General features: G+C 43.8%; 1 protein-coding gene across 2 annotated transcripts in view; it reads left to right on the top strand.

The window, feature by feature from the left end:
• LOC129624652 (ATP-binding cassette sub-family C member 4-like) overlaps nucleotides 1–26785 on the top strand; it is a 156850-nt gene that overhangs the window by 13168 nt on the left and 116897 nt on the right. For both annotated transcript variants that reach the window (XM_055542810.1, XM_055542811.1), the window contains exons 6-10: nucleotides 3107–3208; nucleotides 5779–5868; nucleotides 7640–7831; nucleotides 18212–18306; nucleotides 18529–18615. In XM_055542810.1, the coding sequence (XP_055398785.1) occupies nucleotides 3107–3208; nucleotides 5779–5868; nucleotides 7640–7831; nucleotides 18212–18306; nucleotides 18529–18615 (566 nt within the window). The remainder of the gene's footprint in view (nucleotides 1–3106; nucleotides 3209–5778; nucleotides 5869–7639; nucleotides 7832–18211; nucleotides 18307–18528; nucleotides 18616–26785) is intronic.

The raw sequence follows: 26785 nt of genomic DNA on the forward strand, positions 1-26785 counted from the left end.
AAACTCTGGGAGTTGTTGGACAGGGAGACCTGGCATGTTGCAGTCCATGAGTTCGCAAAAAGTCGGACACAACTGAGTACCTGAACTGAACTGAAGATCCGTGCTCATTTAGCAGTAGTAATATTAATAGCAGCAACACAGGCCTTTGCCATGCAGTGATAGCTGCAGGACGATTCAAATGTCTAAAAGCAGGAGATGCAAACAAATTGCATCTCCTGTGCTGACTGGAACGTCTAGGCAGTAATGGTGCACAGTCCTGGGGTGACTTGGATTCCTCTCTGGTCTGGGAGGGGAAGAATTTGCTGAGAAGTCCCTGTTCCCTGCACAGGAAGTGTGGCCTCAGATTCACTTAGTTCTCTGTGTTTAAAACTGGATTCTTTCCACCAAAGATGTCTTATTGTTGATTTCTGATCTCTGCATTTTTGTTCCTGTTCTTCTTTTACTTCGTGTCTAAGCCTCTCTCTAGCTGCCCTCATCCTTTCAAATGTGTGATTCCCACCATGCCTGTCTATTTTTCTCTAAACGATGAAGGGGGACCCATGTTCTTGGCACTGAATGATTCCCATAGGATTGTGAAAGATTTTAACTTCAAAGCACTAAAACTTTTCAGTGACTTTTGCATCCGGTAAAATGTGTCTCTGAGGTTATCTTATTCACAGAGCAGCTTTAGGTTTTCCATTACCACCACTAGGAAGTCAGTCTTTTTGGCTGAAGTTCTGATGTGGATACTTTTCTGCATAACCTGTTCTGGGTCTGCACTTCATGGCTCTAATGGCCATTTAATTTCAGCTTTTCATCAGAGTGGGTCCTGGAGAAAAATCCAGCCATCACTTCAGGTGCTTTTTTTCTTTTATTTATTTATTATTTTAAATTTTATTTTTTAAACTTTACATAATTGTATTAGTTTTGCCAAATATCAAAATGAATCCGCCACAGGTATACATGTGTTCCCCATCCTGAACCCTCCTCCCTCCTCCCTCCCCACACCATCCCTCTGGGTTGTCCCAGTGCACCAGCCCCAAGCATCCAGTATCGTGCATCGAACCTGGACTGCTTTTTTTCTTTGAAAGTGGGAATTTCTGTTCTAAAATACACACATTGAGTGTTGATGTCTTGGTTACACACTTACGCTGAAATTGTATCTGATTCTGTGTGGACCAGATATATAACATATACATTGCTCTCCATGGCCCTTGGTCTTTTTAATCAATAAAAATTGATATATTCCAGATGAGAAATTCAAGCAAGGTGTTTTGAGGCTTATGCTGCATCACAAAGTATGAAACCAATACAATATTGTAAAGTAATTAACCTCCAATTAAAATAAATAAATTTATTTAAAAATAAATAAATAAAAAATAAAATAAAACAATATTTGTATAATTAAAAAAAATAAAAAACTGATGCCCTGTTGACTCTTTGAGAACAGCAGGCTCGTTCCTTAAGTGTGGGTAGGGGAGGTTTGATGGTTTGAGCCAGAGGGGTGACTTATGTGGTCTGCCCACCATCTTGTAGGTGCCATGTGCCAAGATCATACACAGTTCCCTGCTTTTGATCCCAGCAGCTCAGAAATGGCAGTTGGCTTGTGGTGTTTTTGTATCTTACTGTTCGTAATTGCCTTTGCATGTGTGCAGTTAGTCCCTTACGATTTCTTTGTATTTTGTTGCTCAAGGAGATGTTTGTCCAGGTGCAAGTGCTCCCATACAGGGCCCTGGGTCCCAGCCTGCCTCATAACATTTCTCTTGTTGCTGTGTCAGCTTTAACTATGTAAGGCTGTAGCCATGCTACAGTGGTTGGACTGATTTGAACAACCATACAGTCTGATTATGCAAGACTCAGTCTTAGCTTGGGTTGGGACTGCATAAGTGCATAAATGACATAGTGTCTCTCCTCTATGTGACTTAATATTCCTCTGGGGATTCAGAGGTAGGGAGGGTAGTGCCAGCTGGGGAGGTACTGAGATGGTTCCCAGTAAGGTTAGTATTTGAGATGGGCCAGAAGGAAGGATGGGGTCAGAACTCAGAGTGTCCAAGTAGAGGTCACCTGGGGAGTGTGGACTTAGGTGCTGGTCTATCATTGGGAGGTGTTAATTGTGGTGGACATTCTTGGAGGTGCTGTAGAGAGATCAGGAAGGAGTGGTGTGTTTGGGGTCAGTTTGGTGGTTTGGAGGAGAACTCAGGAAGGAATCAGAAAAAGAAAAGTATCAGTATTTGAAATGATTAATTAGTGAGTGAGTTTCTGAAATTATGTTGTTTTCAGAGGAAAGAAGAATTGGGAAAGAGATGAGCTTTGGGAGAACAGATGAGAGCTGCTACGTGGCTAATGATGGGAGAGGTGGTGTAGAGAGAGGACTCAGGCTGCAGTGGTTGAGAGCCTGCAGAGAAGTTCTCAGACCACTGTCTGTTCATCTTGCCTCCTGCTGGACAGGGGTTTGGTGTGGGCAGAAGTAGCTTTGCCCAGTGTTAGATTCTCTGTGAGCCTAGATGAAAGGAGGAGGAAATGAGAGGATCAAGTCTCCTGCCAGCTAGTGTTTGAGAGAAATGCAAGGATCCTGTCTTTCTTTTCCTGCACAAGCATTTTCATTCATGTCCATCGAGTCGGTGATGCCATCCAGCCATCTCATCTTCTGTTGTCCCCTTCTCCTCCTGCCCCCAATCCCTCCCAGAATCAGGGTCTTTTCCAATGGGGAGTTGACTTAGATGTATATGTACTATAATAATAGTATATTGCATACTATATACTATTTACTATTTCTCAAGTGAACCAGTGAAGTCGCTCAGTCGTGTGTGACTCTTTACGACCCCGTGGACTGTAGCCTACCAAGCTCCCCCATCAATGGGATTCTCCAGGCAAGAATACTGGAGTGGGTTGCCATTTCCTTCTCCAGAGGATCTTCCCTACCTAGGGATCGAACCCGGGTTTCCCACACTGGAGGCAGACGCTTTAACTTCTGAGCTACCAGGGAAGCCCAAGACCTAATAAAATACAGCTATAAAATGATAGATAGGCTGTATAAAATTTGTATTGCAAATTTCAGAGAAACAGTTGTTTTGTTTGTGCTTTCTTCTTTCAGTATAAACAATCTATGTTTTGCCATTTTCTGTAGAAATTTCTGTTACTTGATGAGATGTCACAGTGCTACCCTCAGCTGCCATCAGATGGTAGAACAATTGTGGATGTGCAGGCATTTACAGCTTTTTGGGAAAAGGTAAGAAACCTTCCATTCCAAAATCGTGACTGCTAAAAGAAAACTGTGACATAGATTTACTGGAGAATTTTGAGATTTACACATACTGTAAAATGTGACTTTCTCATTTACTGAGAATATGTTATAAAAATTCTCGGAATCAGGAATAAGGTTTACAATGAATGGAGATTAAGTGTAATAGCCTGAGGCATTTGACATGTTGCTTTTTTTCTCATTTTCTTTTTTTTATTTTTTTGATTTCCTGTCAACTTCTCTTTCTTTTTTTTTAATTTAATTTAATTTAATTTTAAACTTTACATAATTGTATTAGTTTTGCCAAATATCAAAATGAATCCGCCACAGGTATACATGTGTTCCCCATCCTGAACCCTCGTCCCTTCTCCCTCCCCATACCATCCCTCTGGGTCGTCCCAGTGCACTAGCTCCAAGCATCCAGTATCGTGTATCGAACTTGGACTGGCAACTCGTTTCATACATGATATTTTACATGTTTCAATGCCATTCTTTGGGTAATAACCTTTTTCTCATTTTCAAGAGAGCTTTCAATGTATTAGCATGTGTTGAGCTTAAAGTATGTAAATTCTTCTTTTAATTTTTAGTTTATTTTTCATTATGTTTTATTACAGAGTATTAAATATAATTTCCTGTGCTATACAATAGGATCACCGTAAAAAAAATATATAGAACATAAATACATTTTTTCATGAAAAGTGAAAGTTGCTCAGTCATGTCTGACTCTTTGTGACCCCACGGACTATACAGTTCATGATTATCTCTAGGGCAGAGTACTGGAGTGGGTAGCCTTTCCCTTCTCCAGGAGATCTTCCCAACCCATGGACTGAACCTAGGTCTCCCACATTGCAGGCAGATTCTTTACCAGCTGAGCCAGAAAAGCCAGATCTAATACTCTGGGCTGAAGGGTGAAGTGTTAATCACTTCAGCTGTGTCTGAGTCTTTGTGACCCCATGGACTATAGCCCACCAGGTGCCTCTATCCATGGGAATGGATACCCACTCCAGTATTTCTGTTCTTGTTCAGTAGCTCAGTAGTGTCCAGTTCTTTGCAACTCCAAGAACTGCAGCATGCCAGACTTCCCTGTCCTTCACCATTCTCCCAGAGCTTGTTCAAACTCATGTCCATCGAGTCAGTGATGCCATCCAACCATCTCATCCTCTGTCATCCCATTCTCCTCCTACCTTCAATCTTTCCCAGCACCAGGGTCTTTTCCAATGAGTCAGCTCTTTGCATCAGGTGGCCAAAGTATTGGAGCTTCAGCTTCAGCATCAGTCCTTCCAATGAATGCTCAAGATTGATTTCCTTTAGGATTGACTGGTTTGATCTTCTTGCTGGCCAAGGGACTCCCAAGAGTCTTCTCCAACACCACAGTTCAAAAGCATCAATTCTTCTGCACTCAGCCTTATTTATGGTCCAATTCTCACATCCATACATGACTACTGGAAAAACCATAGCTTTGACTATATGGACCTTTGTTGGCAAAGTAACGTCCCTACTTTTTAATACACAGTTTAGGTTTGTCATAGCTTTTCTTCCAAGGAGCAAGCATTTTTAATTTCATGGCTGCAGTCACTGTCTGAAGTGATTTTGGAGCACAAGAAAATAAAATCTGCCACTGTTTCCACTTCCCCCCTTTCTATTTGCCATGAGGTGATGAAACCAGATGCCATGATCTTAGATTTTAGAATGTTGAGTTTTAGGCCAGCTTTTTCACTCTCCCCTCTCACTTCCATCAGGAGGCTCTTTAGTTCCTCTTCACTTTCTGCCATTAGAGTGGTATCACTTGCATGTTTGAGATTGTTGATATTCTGCCAGAATTCTAGATTCCATTTTGTGTTTCATCTGGCCTGGCATTTTGCATCATGTAGTCTGCATAAAAGTTAAATTAGCAGGGTGACAATATACAGCCCTGACGTACTCCTTTCCCAATTTGGAACCAGTCTGTTGTTCCATGTCTCATCCTAACTGTTTCCTCTTGACCTGTATACAGGTTTCTTAGGTGACAGGTAACATGATCTGGTATTCCCATCTGTTTATAAATTTTCCACAGTTTCTTGTGATCCACACAATTAAAGGCTTTAGCATAGTCAATGAAGCAGAAGTAGATGTTTCTCTGGAGTTCTCTTGCTTTTTCTGTGATCCAACAAATGTCAGCAATTTGATCCCTGGTTCCTTTGTCTTTTCTAAACCCAGCTTACACATTTAGAAGTTCTCTGTTCATGTACCGCTGAAGCCCAGGTTGAAGGATTTTGAACATTACTTTGCTAGCACGTGAAATGAGCACAACTGTGTGGTAGTTGGAACGTTCCTCTGTCCGTATGGGAATCTAATCAAAGAAGGAACCTTCCTAAAGTTAGCTAAAGCTGCCTCAAATCCCCAAAGAGATAAGATTTAATGAAGAGACCTCTAGGACACAGTATCTTAAAACAGGAAAGAGAAAAATGTGGGTTATATTTTGCATATCAGTTATGTTGACTATTGTTATCTTTTCCCCTTTGTAAAATAATTTGTTACTTTATTAAAATGGGTACATTTTTATAAACTTTAATTTGTAGGCATCAGAGACCCCAACCCTACAAGGCCTTTCCTTTACTGTCAGACCTGGTGAACTGTTAGCTGTGGTTGGACCTGTGGGTGCAGGAAAGGTAAGTTGTGATGCCTTTTGTCAGCTTGATGCAACTCCACAGCACCTGTTCAATCCTCAGAGTGGAGCCCAGAGCCGAGTGTGACTCAGTTTGAATTGAGTGTGTCTAGAACAGTGTTTCTCTAGGTGTGTTCCATGGAACACCCATTTTACAAGAAGGTTTCATGGCAAATAAATCAGGATAAATGCATATTGTCTTTTCCTTCTTGATGCTTCACATGGCCCAGTTGTGAATTGCTTGTGGGGAATTTGGATGTCTCAGTGAAGGAAATTATTTATGTGACAGCTGTTCAGGATGGACAGAGACAATGAGGACTCCTTTTCATCTGTGGCCCCGCCAGGAAGTCTGGAGGTCATAAAGCTCTTCCCGGAAACTTTGAGTATTTCCTCCTGTGACTTGATGTGATCCTGTCGGTGCATGTAGAGTGAATGTGCAGCCATGTGCTGGAGATAAAGATACAGACGTGGGCAAGACCCCAACTCTCTGCCTTTCAGAGGCAACCAGGTTCTGGGGCGAGACAGGCATGCAGACATATTATTTCAGCCCAGTGTCGTGAGTGCTCTGATGGTGTGGATGCATACCACGTCTCTATGATGTTAAAGATCTGAAGGGAATGTGTACATGCACAACAAACAACAAAACAACAACAAACAGCAAACAAACAACAACATACAGAAATCTAAATGTGGGATGTGGGGTTCCCTGCTGGCTCAGTGGTATAAGAGTCCACCTGCCAATGTAGGAGACACAGGTTTGATCCCTGGTCTGGGAAGATCCCACATGTGGAGCAACTAAGCCCATGCACCATGACTATTGGGCCTGTGCTCTGGAGCCTGGGAGCTGCAGCTGCTGAAGCCTGTGCACTAGAGCCTGTGCTCCTTAACAAGAAAACCCCCATGCACTGCAATGAAGGCCCAGTGAAAACAAAAATAAATAAAATTAGAACTGTGGTACAGCAGAAACCAACACAATATTGTAAAAAATAAATAAAATATAAATAAAATAAATCAAGATAAATAAAATTATTTTTAAAAATGTGGGATGTGTGCACGAAAGGGTGCTGATTTCCTTGGTGATGGACTTTTGCTCTGCAGACACAGGTCATTTCAGAGTTCTTTCAGTTAATCATCTTTGATATATTCTTCACACATAGCTTTTTAAGAACAAGTGTTTGTCAGGTAAAAGATACCCAGATGCAAGAGCAACTAAATTAAACATCAGATACAAAATACACATCCTGCTGGGCTGCTCTGCTAGAGAAGGATGTTAACCTTCTTAATTACTCTTTCCTGAGTAGAACTTCATTTGAAGGATACCTGGGCAGAGTAGATTGTTTATACTGTTGTTATACTATATTCCCTGGTGGCTCAGATGGTAAAGTCTGCCTGCAGTGTGGGAGACCCAGGTTCGATCCCTGGGTTGGGGAGATCCCCTGGAGAAGGAAATGGCAGCCCATTCCAGTATTGTAACCTGGAAAATCCCATGGACAGAGTAGTCTGGCGGGCTACAATCCATGGGGTCGAAAGAGTTGGACACAACTAAGCGACTTCACTATACTATTAATATATTCCTTATCAGTCATTTTTTTCCTTGACTTTTTGTGTCATTTTCAATTGTTTTTTTTGGAATCAACTGTGAGGGCTGTACTTTATCCTGTTGAAGGAAAAGGTTCTATCCTGTATCAAGCACCAGGGTGGGGTTGGGTGTGCTGCACGGAGTGTTCCGCCCTGTGTGCTGCCTGTTCACGTGTGTGTGCTGCCGTCTGTTGCAGTCATCACTGTTGAGCGCTGTGCTGGGAGAGCTGCCCCCGAGCCAGGGGAAGGTCAACGTCCACGGGAGGATCGCGTATGTCTCTCAGCAGCCCTGGTTGTTTCCAGGAACTGTGAAGAGTAACATTTTATTTGGGAAGAAATATGAAAAAGAACAATATGAAAAAGTAATAAAGGCTTGTGCTTTGAAAGAGGTGAGTAATGACTTGTGAGTTGCATTTATTTGAATTTCAAATAATGATAGTGTTGATTTAAACTACAAGGTTTGTCAAAAGTTCTTTTTTAAAAAATGGAAAGATTTTTTGAATGTTGCTTAATTTTTAAAGTTGGTCTTCTGGGATTTTATGCAGGCATATTTACATATGCTGTCCTTTTAATGCTTATGGGATAATGACACTCACAGAATACCTTTTCCGGCGGGGGGAGGGGTTGTTTCAATCTGTGAAGTTTCATTAGCTTTTAACTTTTTTAATGGAAAGCTATAAAAACTTACAAAAACAGAGAGCACAGTGTAATGAACCCTTCATGTACCCACCCCTAGTTTCAGCCAGGATCAGCTGGTGGCCAGTCTCCCTGTATCTCTACCCCTGCCCTCTGCCAGCCCCACCCCCACCCAGAGTATTGTGGAGCAGATCCTAGACCTCAGATTAGTTCATCTGTAAACACTTCATTAGTTTTCTCTAAAATATAGTAAAGCCTTTTGGGGAAAAAATCACTATATTTCACCTGAAAAATACCTCAAGTTCCTGAATATTATCGATCTGCTAGTCTGTGTTGGCGTGTTTTTGATCATCTCACTGAGAAATCTCCTTCACCACTGTTTGAACCCACGTAAGGTCTGTCCCTGTACTTAGGTGATGCTTCCTTGTTCCCTTTCAGTCTGTGGGTGTCTCTCTCCACTTCATTTTTGACTAGTAATTTATTATTTAAGGAAACTGGAATGCTTTAATATTTCCTTTTAATACTGCATCATTTCACTGAGGGAGATTATTTTCAGAAATGGAGTTGGATTTCATAGAAATGGTGAGATGAAAGGTTTAACTGTATGTTGGGATTTAAATAAGATTAGTGAGTAAATGATGAGAACTAAACTTAACTGATAGGAGAATTCAATTTGGCGAAAAGAAAGGGAAAAAAGTAAATAACGTTAAATACTATGTTACTCTCTTGGATTATAAAAATCAGTGAATAATAGTATTGAAGGGCTCCCCACCACCCCCACCCCTGGGTTTTGTTCAGTGCAGTCTGGAATCCCACTATTCTCTTTTACTGTAAGGAAAAGACAGGGACAGATCTTCAAAGGTGTGGTGTTGAAGACTCCAAACCTGCTTTGTGAGGAAACGGTAATTCTCCTCGAACAGCATAGGATATATCAGGTGATCGTGTGCATGCTAAGTCACTTCAGTTGTGTCTGACTCTGCGGCCCTATGGACTGTAGCCTGGCAGGCTTATCTATCCATGGGATTCTCCAGGTAAGAATACTGGGTTGGGTTGCCATGCCTTCCTGCAGGGGATTTTCCTGACCTAGGGGTCAAACCCTCATCTCTTATGTCTCCGGCATTGCCAGGTGGATTCACATCATTTGAACAAACAGAATTGCTTGTTTAATGGGCTTGTTTCTTTATTCTGGGTTCTTGTTCATGGGTGATTGTATGTTTGCGGAAATGATGTCAAATTAGCAGGAATGAGCTAGATTTTTATTAAATGGTGTCGATACCATGTAAGAAAAGAAGGGATAGCAAATGTAGAACAGTGAGAACAGTAGCTCCCATTTATTCAGAGTCCATGTGCAAAGCCTTTTTCTGTCTTTCACACGTGCATGTGCACACACATAATTTAGATTTATGAGTTATTCATTCTTTATGAGTGTCTTCGATGTTCCCATCCTCACTTTATAGTTAGTATAACTGAGGCCTGGAGCAATGAGACACCTTATCTCTACATTTGCAGCTCAAGTTCAGATCCCAGGGAGATGATGCTTTGCCACAGCCTCGTGGGGTGATTGGACCAGTAACACAGGCAGTGTTCTGGGGCTTTACCCTCCCTGGGGCATCCGTGCAGTACAGACTCTGGTGGGAAGGGGACCTGCAGGACTGGGCTGCACAGTGATTCTTCTGTATGTGATGTGATGTTTCTATAAACATGGACTGCTCTCCTGTTCGTGTGCGTAGTTGGGACATGGAGTTTGGGCCTCTCATGCCCAGCCCCTCCTTGGCAGAAAGGGAGGCCCAGAGTGGAGAAGTAGCGGAGAGGAGAGTTCTGGCCCCAGCTTCATCACTTGCCTGCTGTCACTCTGGACATGTCCAGTTAGCTGCCTGGACCTCTGACGTTTCTGCAGCAAAATGAGAACATTGGGTCAGAGGGTTTCCAGGAGGTTTTGTTGCTGCTCTGAAATGTCATGTATGACTCCGATTAATAAGAGGTCAGCAAAGGCTTTATGACACCTGAGAACTAGTTAGTAAGTTAAAAGAGCCTCTGCCTGTCTCCTTTTGGATTCCAGGTATCAGAGGATGGTCATAAGGCAATCATAGGAAATAGCAGCATCCTGGAGTTAGTCTGGCCTGTAGACACAGAGATGGCATGTGTGGTAGGAAAGGCTTGGCCAAGCTTCCCTCATAGCTCAGTTGGTAAAGAATGTACCTGTAATGCAGGAGACCTGAGTTCGATTCTTGGGTTGGGAATATCTGCTGGAGAAGGGATAGGCTACCCATTCCAGTATTCTTGGGCTTCCCTTGTGACTCAGCTGGTAAAGAATCCACCTGCAATGTGGGAGACCTGGGTTCAATCTCTGGTTTGGGAAGATGCCCTGGAGAAGGGAAAGGCTACCCACTTCAGTATTCTGACCTGGAAAATTCCATGGACTATATAGTCCATGGGGTCGAAAAGAGTCAGACAAGACTGAGCGACTTTCACTTTCACTATGGAGAGAAACAGTCCTGGGTAGTAATTCCAGATATGTGTCTCAGTTTCCATTCTTATTAAATGGGGGAGGGTTGGGGTTACTGTAAAGGCTACAGAAAATGCCTGTGAAATGTAAAGAGACCAGAGTTTCAGTTAATGGTGGCTATTGTTACTATTCTAACCTTTTCCTCTCCATCCATTTATCCATCCATTGATCTTGCCTGGCAAATCCCATGGATGGAGGAGCCTGATAGGCTGCAGTTCATGGGGTCTCTAGTGTCAGAGAGGACTGAGCGACTTCACTTTCACTTTTCACTTTCATGTATTGGAGAAGGAAATGGCAACCCACTCCAGTGTTCTGGCCTGGAGAATCCCAGGGATGGGGGAGCCTGGTGGGCTACCGTCTCTGGGGTCGCACAGAGTCGGACACAACTGAAGCGACTTAGCAGCAGCAGCAGCAGCATAAATGTAATAAAGATTTCTCTTTACCCCTACATCCCCCAAATCTTGAAGGAAAAGCCATAAAAAAAGCAACATTTATTGTTTAAAAAATATTTATTTAAATTGGAAGATAATTACAATATTGTGATGATTTTTTCCATAGAGCAACATGAATCGGCCATGGGTATACATGTGTCCCCCTATACTGAACCCCCCTCCCACCTCCCTACCCACCCTATCCCACTGAATTGCCCCAGATTACTAGCTTTGGGTGCCCTGCTTCATGCATCAAACTTGCGTTGGTCATCTGTTTTACTTATGGTACTGTACATGTTTCAATGCTATTCTCTCAAATTATCCCACCTTCGCCTTCTCACCTGAGTCCAAAAGTCTGTCCTTTACATCTGTGTCTCCTTTGCTACTCTGCATGTAGGATCTTCATTACTGTCTTTCTAAAAGCAACATTTTAATATAAAACATATGTTAGTAGCAACTAGATGTATTATACTAAATCTTATTGAAGTAACTCTTTAAGTTCATTGAGCTGAAAATTTTTCTGTAACAAAACAGGGAGACATGAAGTAATCAGAGGGCAATGTTGATTCAGGTTGATGACATCAACTCCAAGGTCTAGGAGTCAGAAGGTTCAGGAATTGAGTCCCAGTCACTCTATTGACCAGATGTTTGGTTTTGGGTTTTTTGATCCTTACAAGCCTGTTTCTTCATCTGTAAAATGGAGATAGTAAAACTATCAACCTCATGAGGTTTTTTTGAGGATGAAATGTGGTAATGATTTTAAAGCACCTGATTGCTAGGGACAAAACAAGTACTCTGTAAATGAGTTTTAAAATAAATTAATTTTTAATTATAAACTCAGCCAGATTCTGGAAAATTATATCCATAAAATGTGACATGTAAGAAAGAAGTATTTAACTTCCATTGTTCAAGTTGATATTTCTATAGGTGCTCTACACATAGTACATTATGTAAATCAACAATAACAATATCCTGTTACTCAGTATAGTATGTAACATTTGTTACATGTTATCTTTAAGGCATTTGAAAATGTTTAGTGAACATGTATTTAAAGGTATCAAATTGATAAATTCTAGTTTAATATTTTTTCACATAGATCACTTACTTGGACATTTCTTTTCAGACTGCTTTGACAATCATCAGATAATAAGTTTATTGATATTTATATGTCTAGGTATAGAGGCCTTCAAGTTTTGAGTTACTTTATTGAGTTGTCTTCATTTCAAATATACCTCAGTCACCATCTGGGTGGCATGATGTGAAAGAGAAGAAGGCTCTGAACTGACATGAGCTGGTTCAGATTCCAGCTCTTCTGTTTAACATCTGGCCAGTGATGTGACCTCACTCACTCTCAGTTTCCTTAGTTGTGAAATGGGGCCAGTACTTACTGTGCATCTTGCTGTGAGGATTAGAGATAATGAGCATCAGGGTCCAGCACAGAGCTTCATGCACAGATCTTACCCCGCAAAAGCTGAGAGAAGCCATGTGCACATGTACAAATGATGGAGCAGAATAAGATGGTCCTTCATGAGAGATGAGAGATGAGAGCCCTGGCAACCCAGCAGGAAGAGAGATGAGTGCAGGATGGTTTCATGGGAGAGTGTGTTTGGGGTGAGGCTAGAAAATGGGCAGGATATTGATAGGCTGTGAGAGAAAGAGCAATTCCAAATGGAAGAAAAGCTGTGAAGGAAAGCAAGGCCTCCTGCTGTTTGACTCTGGAACCCAGCCCTCCTCTGCCAGGGCCTCACATCTGGCCCTCATTAACCATTTGCTTCTACTGTAAGTCTCCACCATTGCTGAAGGGCCCTTGATGTGCCTCTGGATGGATGGCACCAAACCAGTACCGCCTTTTCCTAGTTTGCCTCTAGTTTGTGTGTCTGCTGTTCAGTGAGAATCAGTTACATTTTTGGGCTTCCCTGGTTGCTCAGACAGTAGAGAATCTGTCTGCAATGTAGGAAGACCTGGGTTCACTCCCTGGGTTGGAAAGATCCCTCGGAGAAGAAAATGACAACCCACTCCAGTATTCTTGCCTCGAGAATTCCATGGACAGAGGAGCCTGGTAGGCTACAGTCCATGGGATCACGGTATTGGACGTGACTGAGTGACTAACACTTACTTACTTAACTTAGAGGCAACAAATATGAATAAGAACATTTTCCTGTCGGTGGAAGGAACTGTAATATATACTCAGCTCAGGCTTTTCCCCTTTAATCGAATCAGAACACATTGGCTGAGAAATCAACTCTACTTGGTTTTACTTCAAATCCTCCAAAGTGTTTTTCCCCTTGGTGGCTTGTTCATATACAATGTGCAGAGTCAACAACACACTCAAAGTATTACTACCAGACTCAGAGATAATTTCTTGGGTCCTGGAAAGAGAGGCTGTGAGTGCTTTTTCTACAATGTGCTTAAGACTGCTGTATAACAATGTGGTGCTATTTTAAGAAGAAAACCATTTGAACAACATAAAATCAAAGCATAAAAACTAAGCATAACAGTTTGCAAGGACTGTGAACAGTGAAAGAGAGGCCAAGTAATTCTGTGTGGGGGCATGAGGCTGATAACATAACACAGCTCATTTTTTCAATGAAAACCAAAAGCAAGATATGGTATTAATTTCTGAGCCCAAGAAAGAAAGAATGTGAAGTGATTATAAATTATTACAACAAAACATTTCCTGCCTTTCATCAGATGCACCTCCATTAAGATTTGAGTGAGTGGAGAACCTGTGTGTGCCTGTGTCTTTGTGGTGTCAGGGAGGGTTCGGATGGAGTCTCTTTCTTCTGTGGTGGTCATGTGCTTTTTATGTTACGATTCACGCTGTAAACAGTGTCCTACTGTTGGCTTGGTGAGAAAATAGGGATCAGTCACCAACAGCAAGTTATAATCAACTCATGTCATTTTTTCATTTGTGGAGGTGTTCACACACTTGTTTAGATTCTCACAGCATCCTTGAGTTTAGAGACTCTGGTTTCTGCAGCACATTCTATAGCAGAGGAAAATGAGACTCAGGGAGGTCAAAGAACTTGTTTGTCATGGTGGCACCAGTGAGCTACTTGCTTTCTCCCCAGATTTGCTGCAGTAGAGACAGAGAAGTGAGGCCTTCACCTGCAGAAAGGTACTGCTGTGCATCCTAGGTTGAGGCATGAGAGGTTTCAGTTCAGTTTAGTTCAGTTGCTCAGTTGTGTCCGACTCTTTATGACCCCATGAATTGCAGCATGCCAGGCCTCCCTGTTCATCACCAACTACCAGAGTTCACTCAGACTCGCATCCATTGAGTCAGTGATGCCATCCAGCCATATCATTCTCTGACGTCCCCTTTTCCTCCTGCCCCCAATCCCTCCCAGCATCAGAGTCTTTTCCAATGAGTCAGCTCTTCACATGAAGTGGCCAAAGTACTGGAGCTTTGGCTTTAGCAGCGTTCCTTCCAAAGAACACCCAGGACTGATCTCTTTCAGAATGGACTGGTTGGATCTCCTTGCAGTCCAAGGGACTCTCAGAAGTCTTCCCCAACACCACAGTTCAAAAGCATCAACTCTTCATCGCTCAGCTTTCTTCACAGTCCAACTCTCACATCCATACATGACTACTGGAAAAACAATAGCCTTGACTAGATGGACCTTTGTTGACAAAGTAATGTCTCTGCTTTTGAGTATGCTATCTAGGTTGGGCATAACTTTTCTTCCAAGGAGTAAGTGTCTTTTAATTTCATGGCTGCAGTCACCATCTGCAGTGATTTTGGAGCCCCAAAAAATAAAGTCTGCTACTGTTTCCACTGTTTCCCCATCTATTTCCCATGAAGTGATGGGACCAGATGCCATGATCTTCATTTTCTGAATGTTGAGCTTTAAGCCAACTTTTTCACTCTCCTCTTTCACTTTCATCAAGAGGCTTTTGAGTTCCTCTTCACTTTCTGCCATAAGGGTGGTGTCATCTGCATATCTGAGGTTATTGATATTTCTCCCAGCAATCTTGATTCCAGCGTGTGTTTCTTCCAGCCCAGCGTTTCTCATGATGTACTCTGCATATAAGTTAAATAAGCAGAGTGACAATGTACAGCCTTGATGTACTCCTTTTCCTGTTTGGAACCAGTCTGTTGTTCCATGTCCAGTTCTAACTGTTGCTTCCTGATTTGCATATAGGTTTAGTAGATAAAAACTCCGAACAAACTCTGTCTATGACAGAATGTGCCAATTAATAATTACAGGCAACCTAAGACTTCTAATATAATACCATCAAAATTAAGTCTAAGGCAGCGGAACCAGGGATCAAATTCCCAACATCTGTTGAATTATAGAAAAAGCAAGAGAATTCCAGAAAAGCATCTACTTCTGCTTCATTGATATGATAAAGCCTTTCACTGTGCGGATCACAACAAAGGGTGGAAAATTTCTAAAAGAGATGGGAAACCAGACCACCTTACTGGCCTCCTGCAAAACCTGTATGCAGGTCAAGAAGAAACAGTTAGAACTGGACGTGGAACAATGGACTGATTCCAATTTGGGAAAGGAGTACAAGGCTGTATATTGTTACCCTGCTTATTTAACTTATATGCAGGGTACACCATGTGAAATGCCAGGCTGGATGAAGCATAAGCTGAAATAAAGATTGCTGAGAGAAATATCAATAATCTCAGATATGCAGATGACACCACCCTTATAGCAAAAAGTGAAGGGAAACTAAAGAGTCTCTTGATGAATGTGAAAGAGGAGAGTGAAAAAGTTGGCTTAACACTCAACATTCAAATACTAAGATCATGGCACCCAGTTCCATCACTTCATGGCAATAGATGGGGAAACAACGGTAACAGTGACAGACTTTATTTTCTTCGGCTCCAAAATCACTGTAGATGGTAACTGCAGTCATGAAATTAAAAACGTTTACTCCTTGGGAGAAAAGCTATGACAAATCTAGACAGCAAGTTAAAAGGCAGAGGTATTACTTTGCCAACAAAGTTCCGCCTAGTCAGGGCTATGGTTTTTCGATAGTCATGTATGGATATGAGAGTTGGATCATAAAGAAAGCTGAGTGCAGAAGAATGGATGCTTTTGAACTGTGGTGTTGGAGAAGACTCTTGAGAGTCCCTTGGACTGCAAGGAGATCAAACATGTCAATTGTAAAGGAAATCAACCCTGACTATTCATTGGAAGGACTGATACTGAAGCTCCAATACTTTTACCACCTGATGGGAAGAACCAACTCATTAGAAAAGACCCTGATGCTGAAAAAGATTGAAGCCAGGAGGAGAAGTGGATGACAGAGGATGAGATGGTTGGATGGCATCCCGGACTCAGTGGACACGAGTTTGAACAAGCTCCACGAGATGGTAAATGAAAAGGAAGGCTGGAGTGCTGCATTCCATGGATCACAAAGAGTCAAACACAACTGAGTGACTGAACAACTTCTTAAGCCTGATTTCTATCACATCATTTTGGGAATGTACTTGTCAATTATTCTTTTTTCCCCATGGTACTCTGGGGAAAATAGGCTGCTTTGTCTATTTACTTCTTAAATAATATTCAAATATAACTTTTGATTAATTCCCAGATCCTCAAGTTACAACTTTATTTCCTTCTTAGCTTTGAGTTTTTCCTGCTTTCACAGACAAGCATCTGCTTAGTCCAGCTGATCTGCTGGGTGTCCTTTGAGCACACTGTTTCTTTCCTTTTGGTTTTCCTGCCCAGCTTGCTCTTTCTGCTCCCATTTCTTGTACAGACCTTGTCTGTCACTTACTTTAAGTATTACTGTGAAGACTTGGGTCGGGTGTTATCCCTTCTCTCAAAGTGGGAAGCTGAGGCAGAGATCAGCAAAATGTCTTTTTAAGAGACACTCATTCCTTGATAAAAACAAGTCCTGTGCCTTCACCTCCTGGGCCACCAGCTCTCACACATGTGTCTCTAGCACAGACCTTCACACCTGCATGTACAACTGCAACATGACACCACTGGGAGGTCATCTCAGCTTGTCCATGAGCGGAGTTCCCTAAACCTGCATCCACCACCTTCCCTAACTCAGTAAATGGAGACCCTGTCCTTCCCCTTCCTCACCCAAAACACCACAATCTCCTCTTCTCTTACAGCCACACCCATCCTGTCAGCAGGTCTTTCAGACTCTGCCTTCAACATGTGCCTGGAGTGTGACCCCATCTCTCCATTCCCACTGCTCTCACTCTGGTCCTGACCACCGTCATCTCTCACCTCGATTACTCTGGTAGCCTCCTCACTTGTATCCACCCTCACCCTTCCCTACTTACTGTCTTTTTCTGTAAAACACAGGAGTGATTCCTTAAAACCTCAAATAGGTCCGTCCTCCCCCCTCCTCTTCTTACTGGAGTGCCCCCAGGCTCCTCTTGCTGTGTCTCTGCCCTCACTCCCCTCATTCTTACTCAGCTCTGCTCTCCTCTCTCCTTGCTTGTCCTGAACACCTTGGGCATCTCCCCGTGGCCCCTGCACTTGCCCCTCCCTCTGTGTGGAGCAGCTTCTCCAGGTCTACCTGAGCCCCTCCCCCAGATCTGCTCACAGGGCTTTGAGCAGAGCCCTCCCCCCCCAGTGTGGACTCACTTCCCTCCTTCACTCTCCATCCTCCTGAGCCAGCTTGCTTTTCCTTCTTGTCCTCAGTACTTGTGCTCAGGTTAATTTTCCATATCGTCCATCTTCCATCATGGAAAGAAACTCTAGGAGCTTTGTTTGTTCACAACAGAATTCATTGTGCCCAGAGCAATGCCTGTCATACAGTAGGTCCTCAGTAAATATCTGTTAAAATGGTCAAATGCATAGATGCTGTGCAAAACTACAGATTGAAAACAAATAAAAAACACTGAGACTTTTTTTTTTAATGTTCAAGGTCACAGTTTAGTTACTCTGACTTATACCCACTGCTTTAGCTTCCCAGGTAGTTTGGTGAGAAAGAATCCACCTGCCAGTGCAGGAGACACAGGAGACACTGATTCGATCCCTGGGTCAGGAAGATCTCCTAGAGGAGGAAACAGCAAACTGCTCCAGTGTTGTTGTCTGGAGAATCCCATGGATAGAGGAGCCTGACAAGCCCTAGTCCATGGGGTTACAAAGAGTTGAATACGACTTAGCAGCTGAGCATGTATGCATGTTAATCAAATACTTGTATGAGGAACTAATGTGAAAAGTGTAAGATGGTAGTAGAACACATTTTATATTTTTTCCCCTTTTCTATCTGTATAGGATTTACAGCTTTTGGAGAAAGGAGATCTAACTGAGATAGGAGACAGAGGAACCCCGCTGAGTGAAGGACAGAAAGCCCGGGTCAGCCTCGCCAGGTAAGTGGGGTTTCAGTTGCCATCCTGCCCCTCTCCTCCACGGCTCCTAGTGGATGTGAGCACGCAGACCCCGCTCACCGGGTTGGGCTGTGTGAAGCAGGGTTTTGGCCCTTTCCCTGGGGTTCTGGAAGGAACCTGGAGTTGTTGGATGCCATCACGATTCAGAGATAAGACCCAGGGAGTGTGAAGTGTCCTCTCCTGACATCTCTCTGTGTTTTCTAGAGCCGTGTATCAGGACGCAGACATCTACCTCCTGGACGATCCGCTCAGCGCAGTGGATGCAGGAGTCAGCAGGCACTTGTTTGAACAGTGAGTTTGCTCCTATTTTCTATTGTTTCTTCTTTCCAAGTGCCCTTCAAAGATGATGGAAGAGAGCTCAGAAAGGTCTTTATGCTCCAGGAGACTTAGCTTCCTCTGCCCTGGTGTCCCTCCCTTCCCTCCCTTCCCTCCACAGAAGATCTGTCGTAGAGAAATCTTGCCTTATGATGAGGTCAGGACAGGAACATACAGCAGGTGCTTCCAGTGTGTGGGGGCCAGTGGGGTCCGTGCTTTAGGGAGTGAGGGATAGATGGCAGTTTCCCTCCTGCTACTTGCAGTTGATTACCAGACACTTCGGGTGGATCCAGATGCCAGGAATAAGAAAGATGATGTAGGGTTTTTAAATCAGAGCATGAGACTGTATAACCTGGTACTTGGCTGCCAGTTTCTTTCCTCCATCATTTGCTTAAGGCACTTTAGAAGAGATGTTTTCGGTACTGACATAGGGCTTCAGTTGGAAAGACCTTGTTGGTTTATGCTTGTTATTCTATCACTTTGGAAATAAAGTCTTTATTAAGTCTAGATTTAATAAAGACTAGAACTTGAGAATCATTTATTCCACATCTGAGTATGATTTCAATCATTTCATGTTATTTCATGGACACTTACTAGAATTAATACTTAGACCTACAATGTAGAGTCACATATAATCTAGCTTAAGTCTTGACTCTCATTCCTGTTTCTAAAATGTAGAACTTGTCAGTGGCTCCTGGTTGGCTACACAATGACTAAAGTAGAACAACTCTGATTCTTTTCTGTGTATAATGTGTCCTAACACACACCAACTGAGGCCTCTTATGGAGTCTAGACTGGCCTTTTTGAAAGCCTTGCAAACTTGTTTTTTTCCTAAAACAGCCTCCACATCTCCCCCACGGTCAGGTCGCTTGCTGTTGTTCACTTTGTTAAAGCCAATGAGCCTTCCAGATGCGCTTATAAATACCCTGCACTTATAAACACCCTCCTGTGTGCACTGAGATCAATGCCTTACTGAATATAACCTCTTAGTTTACAAGGAGGACAGTTAGCCAGGAGAAGGGAAGGACCTCACTAAGCAGAATAAGGGAGAAGAGGATGCCCAGCTCTCATTCCTGCCTCTGAGGAACCTATCTCTATGTGGAGATTGTTAAGACAGATGCCTGAGAAAAGCTCAGCAGAGTCAGGGTTTAGAGGGTTTTAATACAGGACAGTAAGTGCTGACAGAGAAGGCAACGGCAACCCACTCCAGTACTCTTGCCTGGAAAATCCCATGGACGGAGGAGCCTGGTAGGCTGCAGTCCATGGGGTCGCTAAGAGTTGGACACGACTGAGGGACTTCACTTTCACTTTTCACTTTCATGCATTGGAGAATGAAATGGCAACCCACTCCAGTGTTCTTGCCTGGAGAACCCCAGGGATGGTGGAGCCTGGTGGGCTGCCGTCTGTGGGGTCGCACACATGACTGAAGTGACTTAGCAGCAGCAGCAGTAAGTGCTGAATGTAAAGTGGAAGTGGCAGCTGGAGACTTTCACTGAAGTTGGAAAGCTCCCTGTGCCCGGGGCTGGGCGGGCAGTGCCCTGGGGGCCTGCAGGCTGGCCAGGTGCATGGAGGCTGAGAAGAGGACCCAGTCCTTTGCTGAAGCAAGAGTAGAAAATCAGGTATGGAGGGAGGAGGAAGCAGGGCTGTGAGAACAGCAGGCACGTCCTCACCTGGAGGAGGCGGAGTGTGCAGCAAGGAGAACCTGGAAATTCTTTCTGCCAGGTTCTGTGTTAGTTTCTAGGACTGTGTCTGTCCAGGCTGCTCTCACAGGAGACCAGTGCTTGGTGGCTTAGAAATAACAGAAGTTTTTCTCTTATGGTTTTGGAGGCTGGGAAAGTCCAAGTCAGGGTGCTGAAAGATTCAGTCTGCTGAGAGTCTGATTCCTGCAGCCTCACGTGGTGGCAGAGGTGAGGGAGCCATGTAGTTCCTTTTATCAGGGCACTAATCCCTTTCATTCAGGCTCCATCCTCATGACCTGGTCCCTCCCGATGGCCCCACCTCCTATTACCAACACAGTGGGGATTAGGTCTCAATGTATGACTTTTGAGGAGAAAAGCATTCAGTCTATAGCAAGTTGTCACAGATGGGGGTGCTCAAAGAATAGAAATTAAATTTCTCACATTTCTTGAGGCTACAGGTTCAAGGTGTGGGTGATTTGGTTTCTCCTGAGACCTCTCTCCTTGGCTTCTGACCACATGCCCCTCGCTGTGTCCTCACACAGTCGGGGTTTTCTCTATTAGCAGTGAGCAGGGGCTACTCTCTAGCTGTGATGCATGGACTTCTCATTGTGGTGGCTTCTCTCATTGCAGAGCCCAGGCTTTATCATGTGTGGGCTTAGTAGTTGCGGTTCCTGGGCCCCAGAGCACAGGCTCAGTAGTTGTGGTGCATGGGCTGAGGTGCTTTGCACATGTGGGAGCTTCCTGGACCAGGGAGGGATCCCGTGTCTCCTGCACTGGCAGGTGGATTCTTTGCCACTTAGCCAGCAGGGAAGCCCCCATTTGTATATTTTTGCTTATATGTCTGTTGCCTTAGGAGACTGACCTAAGAAAACATTGGTATAATTTATGTCACAGAATGTTTTGCCTATAATCTCTACTGGGAGTTTTATGGTGTCACATCTTATGATTAAGTATTTAAGCCATTTTGAGTTTATTTTTGTGCATGGTGGGGGGGTGTGTTCTAACTTTATTGATTTCATGCTTGTGTCTCTGTCCTTGTATCTTAGTCTCTTCATCTAAGCATACCAGTCAGATTAGATTAGATTCAGTATAATTAAGGGTAATGATTACCTTTTTAAAGTCCATGACACCAAATTCTAAGATACTGACTACTAAGGTGACAACATATGAATCTGAGGGGATGTGATTGATTTACAGCAGGTCCAGAATAGCAAAGTAGAGACTTCAGCAGAGTCAGCAAATGAGAGAGGGAGGCCTGTGAGGAGCTCTGGGCTCTGGACACTAGGAGCTGGCTAGGAGCTGGGATTCCACATCCACTAAGTGAGCGTTGTTAGACTTTGGTGGAACCTGCCCTTGTATAAAACATGCTTAATGTTGGGGTGATAAAAGAGTTGTGGAGATGGATGGTGGTGATGGTTGCACATCAATGTGAATGTACTTAATGCCACTGACTTGTATGCTTAAAACAGCAGAAACAGTAAATTTCATGTTAGGTATATTGTAACACACATACAAACCTGAATAGTGGCACAGAATCCTTGAGAACAAGAGGCAACAGGGCAGATGACACATGGCATGGTCTCCAGCTCTCTGATCTGACCCCCCTTTCCCAGCCTCTCCCGTTCATGCCTTGATGAATTTTCCCTTAGAGAAGTGCCTGTGTCTTGCCATGAGTTCAATGACAGGCGCTTGTGCTGTGACAGTGATTCCCCACCCCCACCCTCCTGGCATCATGAGTAGCTCAGCCTCCTTGTTCCCAGCACCCGACCCTGAGTTCACAAATGTGTGTCACCCCGTCTTGTGTGCATCTGCACAAGTTCTCCATCAAGGCAGGAACAGATTCTGCTGGTCATTGCATCCATGTCACAGGGAAGGAGAGCAAGGCATTTTGGTGCTAAGGACAGTGTGCTGATCACAGAAGTTCTCCTGAGTTCTTTTTAAAACACTGGAGATAATTATAAAATCCTCTCAAATATTTTGAGTATACCGCTTTGGATATATACTTGATAGAAGCAAGCTTAAGACTTGTTTTTAAACCACATTCTCTCAGTTCAGTTCAGTTCAGTTCAGTCTTTCAATCGTGTCCAACTCTTTGCGACCCCATGAACTGCAGCACGCCAGGCCTCCCTGTCCATCACCAACTCCCAGAGTTCACTCAGACTCACATCCATCGAGTCAGTGATGCCATCCAGCCATCTCATCCTCTGTTGTCCCCTTCTCCTGCCCCCAATCCCTCCCAGCATCAGAGTCTTTTCCAATGAGTCAACTCTTCGCATGAGGTGGCCAAAGTACTGGAGTTTCAGCTTTAGCATCATTCCTTCCAAAGAACACCCAGGACCACGCTCCTTTAGAATGGACTGGTTGGATCTCCTTGCAGTCCAAGGGACTCTCAAGAGTCTTCTCCAACACCACAGTTCAAAAGCATCAATTCTTCGGCGCTCAGCTTTCTTCACAGTCCAACTCTCGCATCCATACATGACCACTGGAAAAACCATAGCCTTGATTAGACGAACCTTTGTTGGCAAAGTAATGTCTCTGCTTTTCAATATGCTATCTAGGTTGGTCATAACTTTCCTTCCAAGGAGAAAGTGTCTTTTAAATCATGACTGCCGTCACCATCTGCAGTGATTTTGGAGCCCCCCAAAATAAATTCTGACACTGTTTCCACTGTTTCCCCATCTATTTCCCATGAAATGATGGGACCAGATGCCATGATCTTCGTTTTCTGAATGTTGAGCTTTAAGCCAACTTTTTCACTCTCCTCTTTCACTTTCATCAAGAGGCTTTTGAGTTCCTCTTCACTTTCTGCCATAAGGGTGGTGTCGTCTGCATATCTGAGGTTATTAATATTTCTCCCGGCAATCTTGATTCCAGCTTGTGCTTCTTCCAGCCCAGCGTGTCTCATGATGTACTCTGCATATAAGTTAAATAAGCAGGGTGACAATATACAGCCTTGACGTACTCCTTTTCCTATTTGGAACCAGTCTGTTGTTCCATGTCCAGTTCTAACTGTTGCTTCTTGACCTGCATATAGGTTTCTCAAGAGGCAGGTCATGTGGTCTGGTATTCCCATCTCTCAGAATTTTCCACAGTTTATTGTGATCCACACAGTCAAAGGCTTTGGCATAGTCAATAAAGCAGAAATAATGTTTTTCTGGAACTCTCTTGCTTTTTCCATGATCCAGCAGATGTTGGCAATTTGATCTCATTCTCTAGGGAAACTTAAAGCAGAGAGCGTGAAAGCAATTTAGGAAACCACTCAGCAGCAACTGGAGAGTGTTTTCAAGTCAGAGAATTGGATGGAACAATATGCTGTGAGATATGGTGGTTGTGTGGAAGCTTAGTCATGGGGAGGGTTTTGTATTACAAATGAATGACTCACATGTCTGCTTGCCATTAACAGTTTCCTTCAGTCATGAATTTATATCCAAGGTCATTGAGGCTCATGACTTTTACAGCTTTATGCTGTGAACACAGTGAATTCTATCAGCTACAGAAGGTGAGGGCCTTATGTGAAGTGATGCAGTCTCATCTGTGTCCAGTCATGGATCCCATCCTGGTTCAGCCCCACATCACTAGACCCCTGCCTCCTGCATCATCAGATCTTGGGGTCTGTTCTGATAAGACTCCCACGCTGCTGTCTACACAGCTCACCCTCTTGTCTACACAGCTCACCCACCTGCTCCAGCCCTTCATGGACACACCTCCCCCCCCACCACCACTCTGCCACCACCACATTCATAAAGCAGCTCCAGGTCCTCAAACAAACAGGCTTCCTTGCTGTCTGCTCCCATCAGCCTTTCCAGTTCGTCCCCACACCCACTCGGTGTCCAGCTGGGCTGGCTCTGTGGGGGTCCTTTCTCACCCCTGTCTGTCTGTACACACCGGTCCCTCTGTCCCAGAGCCAGGGAGCAGTGCGCCAGGACACAGAAGGAAGGTGGAGGATGGGACCTGCCATTCCCTCCTGCTCCTCCAGGGGGCGCCCGTGCCCTCTGTCTGCCCACAGCCCTCAGTGGGTGCACTTGACCATTTATGAGTCCCCCTGCCACCCGCTGTAGCTCAGTTTGGAAAGAATCTGCCTGCAGTGCAGGAGACCCAGGTTCGACTTCTGGGTCGGGAAGATCCCCTGGAGAAGGAAATGGCAACCCGCTCTCGTATTCTTGCCTGGAAAATCTCATGGACAGAGGAGCCTGTCGGGCTACAGTCCATGGGATTGCAAGAGTCAGACACGACTTAGCCACTAAACCACCGCCACCACCTGCCACCCATAAACTATGAATGCAGGAAGACACCTCAGCCCAGCCTGTTCTTTCCAAGGAACTCTGCACCTGCTGTGCCTTCTTCCAGGATGTTTCCCCACTTAGTCTCAGGGCTCCCGTGTCTCCACATCTAAGACAGCAGCTGCCCTTCTTTTTCCTTCAGAGCACAGGTCACAGCCCAATAGTGGGTTTTTTATGCTTGCTCACTGTGTCCTCTACACGGTGCAGAGTATTGTCTTCCATCTTGACCTATATGGGTGGATCCTCAGCACTTAGGACAGTGCCTGGCTCCTCAGCAAACCTCTGCCGATTGAATGAACGGAGGTGGGGCCTCTGTCTTACTTGTATCACCTCCAGCGCAAGATGCGTCCCCTTTTAATAGAGTCCTTATATAGGATTATATGTGGGATTATAGGATTAACACAGACTATATTGGAATAACTGTTATACAACTGGTTGCTGACTCAGTCATTTCTATGGCATGACTTGGAAATCTTTAAAAACTTGGAAAATAGTGTATTCTTCTAGTGATTTGGATAAAAGCATCATTTAGGAAAAATTCAAAGCCATTAACTGATCTCTTCATTGTAATTATTTGTATTACCTCATCTGTGATGGGATGTTAGGAAGAAAACATCTTAAAACTTTTGGGTTGGTTCATCTTGGACACAATACCCTGTCAGATTTGATTAACATCCACCTTTAGAGATTATTGGCAGGTAATTATGAATTAAGGAGAAACAATTCTGATTCAGTATTAAGTTTTTAGTACTAAGTTTGAACAAGTTTTAGTCAAGAAACTTAGGTATGAACGCTGAACTAACACATGTCAAAGTGTAAAAATGAATCCTTTTAGACTTAGCAAAGGGATGGTGTGTGTGTTTACATCCCAGGGTCTTGTTTCTGATCATAGACTCAGTGCCCACAGTGTCCCCTTAAGAGTTTTCTGACCTGAGTCCAAAGCACATGACCACTCGTGGCTAGGGAAGAGTGGAAAAGAAAGCTGACATTTGCTGAGTAGATTGGTGGTTTGATTTCTCAGAACACATGGGTGAGTTGTAATTGATGTTCTAAGGTGAAGAAACTGAGGTTTAGTCACTTGTCTGATGTCGTCCGTCTCATGAGAGGGACTGAGCTGCAGTCTGCTGCCTCCAGACTCTATCTGACTCACTCACAGGCTGAGCTCTGGCCCAGGTTCCTGAGATTTGTTCTGCAAGGGCCTTGGGCTCCCAGAGTACCTGCCTGGAGCCCCAGGCTCACCCACTTGCTTCCCTGGAGGGGTTGTGGACCCTGTGGAATGACACTGGGCCTGAGTCCCTTGGGGTCTACATTTGAAATGTAGGAGTAGTTTTTTTTTTTTTTTTTTTTTTTTAACTGTGAAAACAATTTAAGGTTGAATAGTGAGGGGTGTTGGAGAAGGCAATGGCAACCCACTCCAGTACTCTTGCCTGGAGAATCCCATGGATGGAGGAGCCTGGTAGGCTGCGGTCCATGGGGTCGCTAGGAGTCAGACACCACTGAGTGACTTCACTTTCACTTTTCACTTCCAAGCATTGGAGAAGGAAATGGCAACCCACTCCAGTGTTCTTGCCTGGAGAATCCCAGGGACGGGGGAGCCTGGTGGGCTGCCGTCTATGGGGTCGCACAGAATTGGACACAACTGAAGCGACTTAGCAGCAGCAGCAGTGAGGGGTGTCTTGACTAAGAGAACTGGTGGGTGCTCTGAGCCATTGGGTGATTTCCACTGTGATTTGGGCCGTTTGGATTCTGTTCTTTTACTTTCATAGGTGGAAGGTGTTCACTCCAAATGAAAGAAGACTTGCTTCCTGAATGGAATTGGGAATATTGTAGTGACTGATAGAGGCCACTCTGGCATTCATTTTCTATCTAACATTCTTTGGGAACAAGTGTCTAGCAAATGCACTCTGGCAAAGATTACCAAGAATCTATTAATTTTTTGTTGTGAATATTTGCCTCATTAATTATAAATAATCACCTAGAAAGCTGTCTAAGAATGTACACATTTTTAAATGACATGGATCCCTTTTCTCGCATTCCCAGATAGAAATAAAATAGTGTTTTAGTTTAGTCAAGTTTTGAAATCTCACTATTACTCAGTTGTTTTCCTTAATGAAACATGTAAATAATTGTTAAACTGAGTTTTAGAGGAAAAAACTTAGCTGTTTTTGTCTCCTTCAGTAGACTGGT

Source organism: Bubalus kerabau, chromosome 12 (genome assembly GCF_029407905.1).
Source record: "Bubalus kerabau isolate K-KA32 ecotype Philippines breed swamp buffalo chromosome 12, PCC_UOA_SB_1v2, whole genome shotgun sequence".
NCBI classification, from domain to species: domain Eukaryota; kingdom Metazoa; phylum Chordata; class Mammalia; order Artiodactyla; family Bovidae; genus Bubalus; species Bubalus kerabau.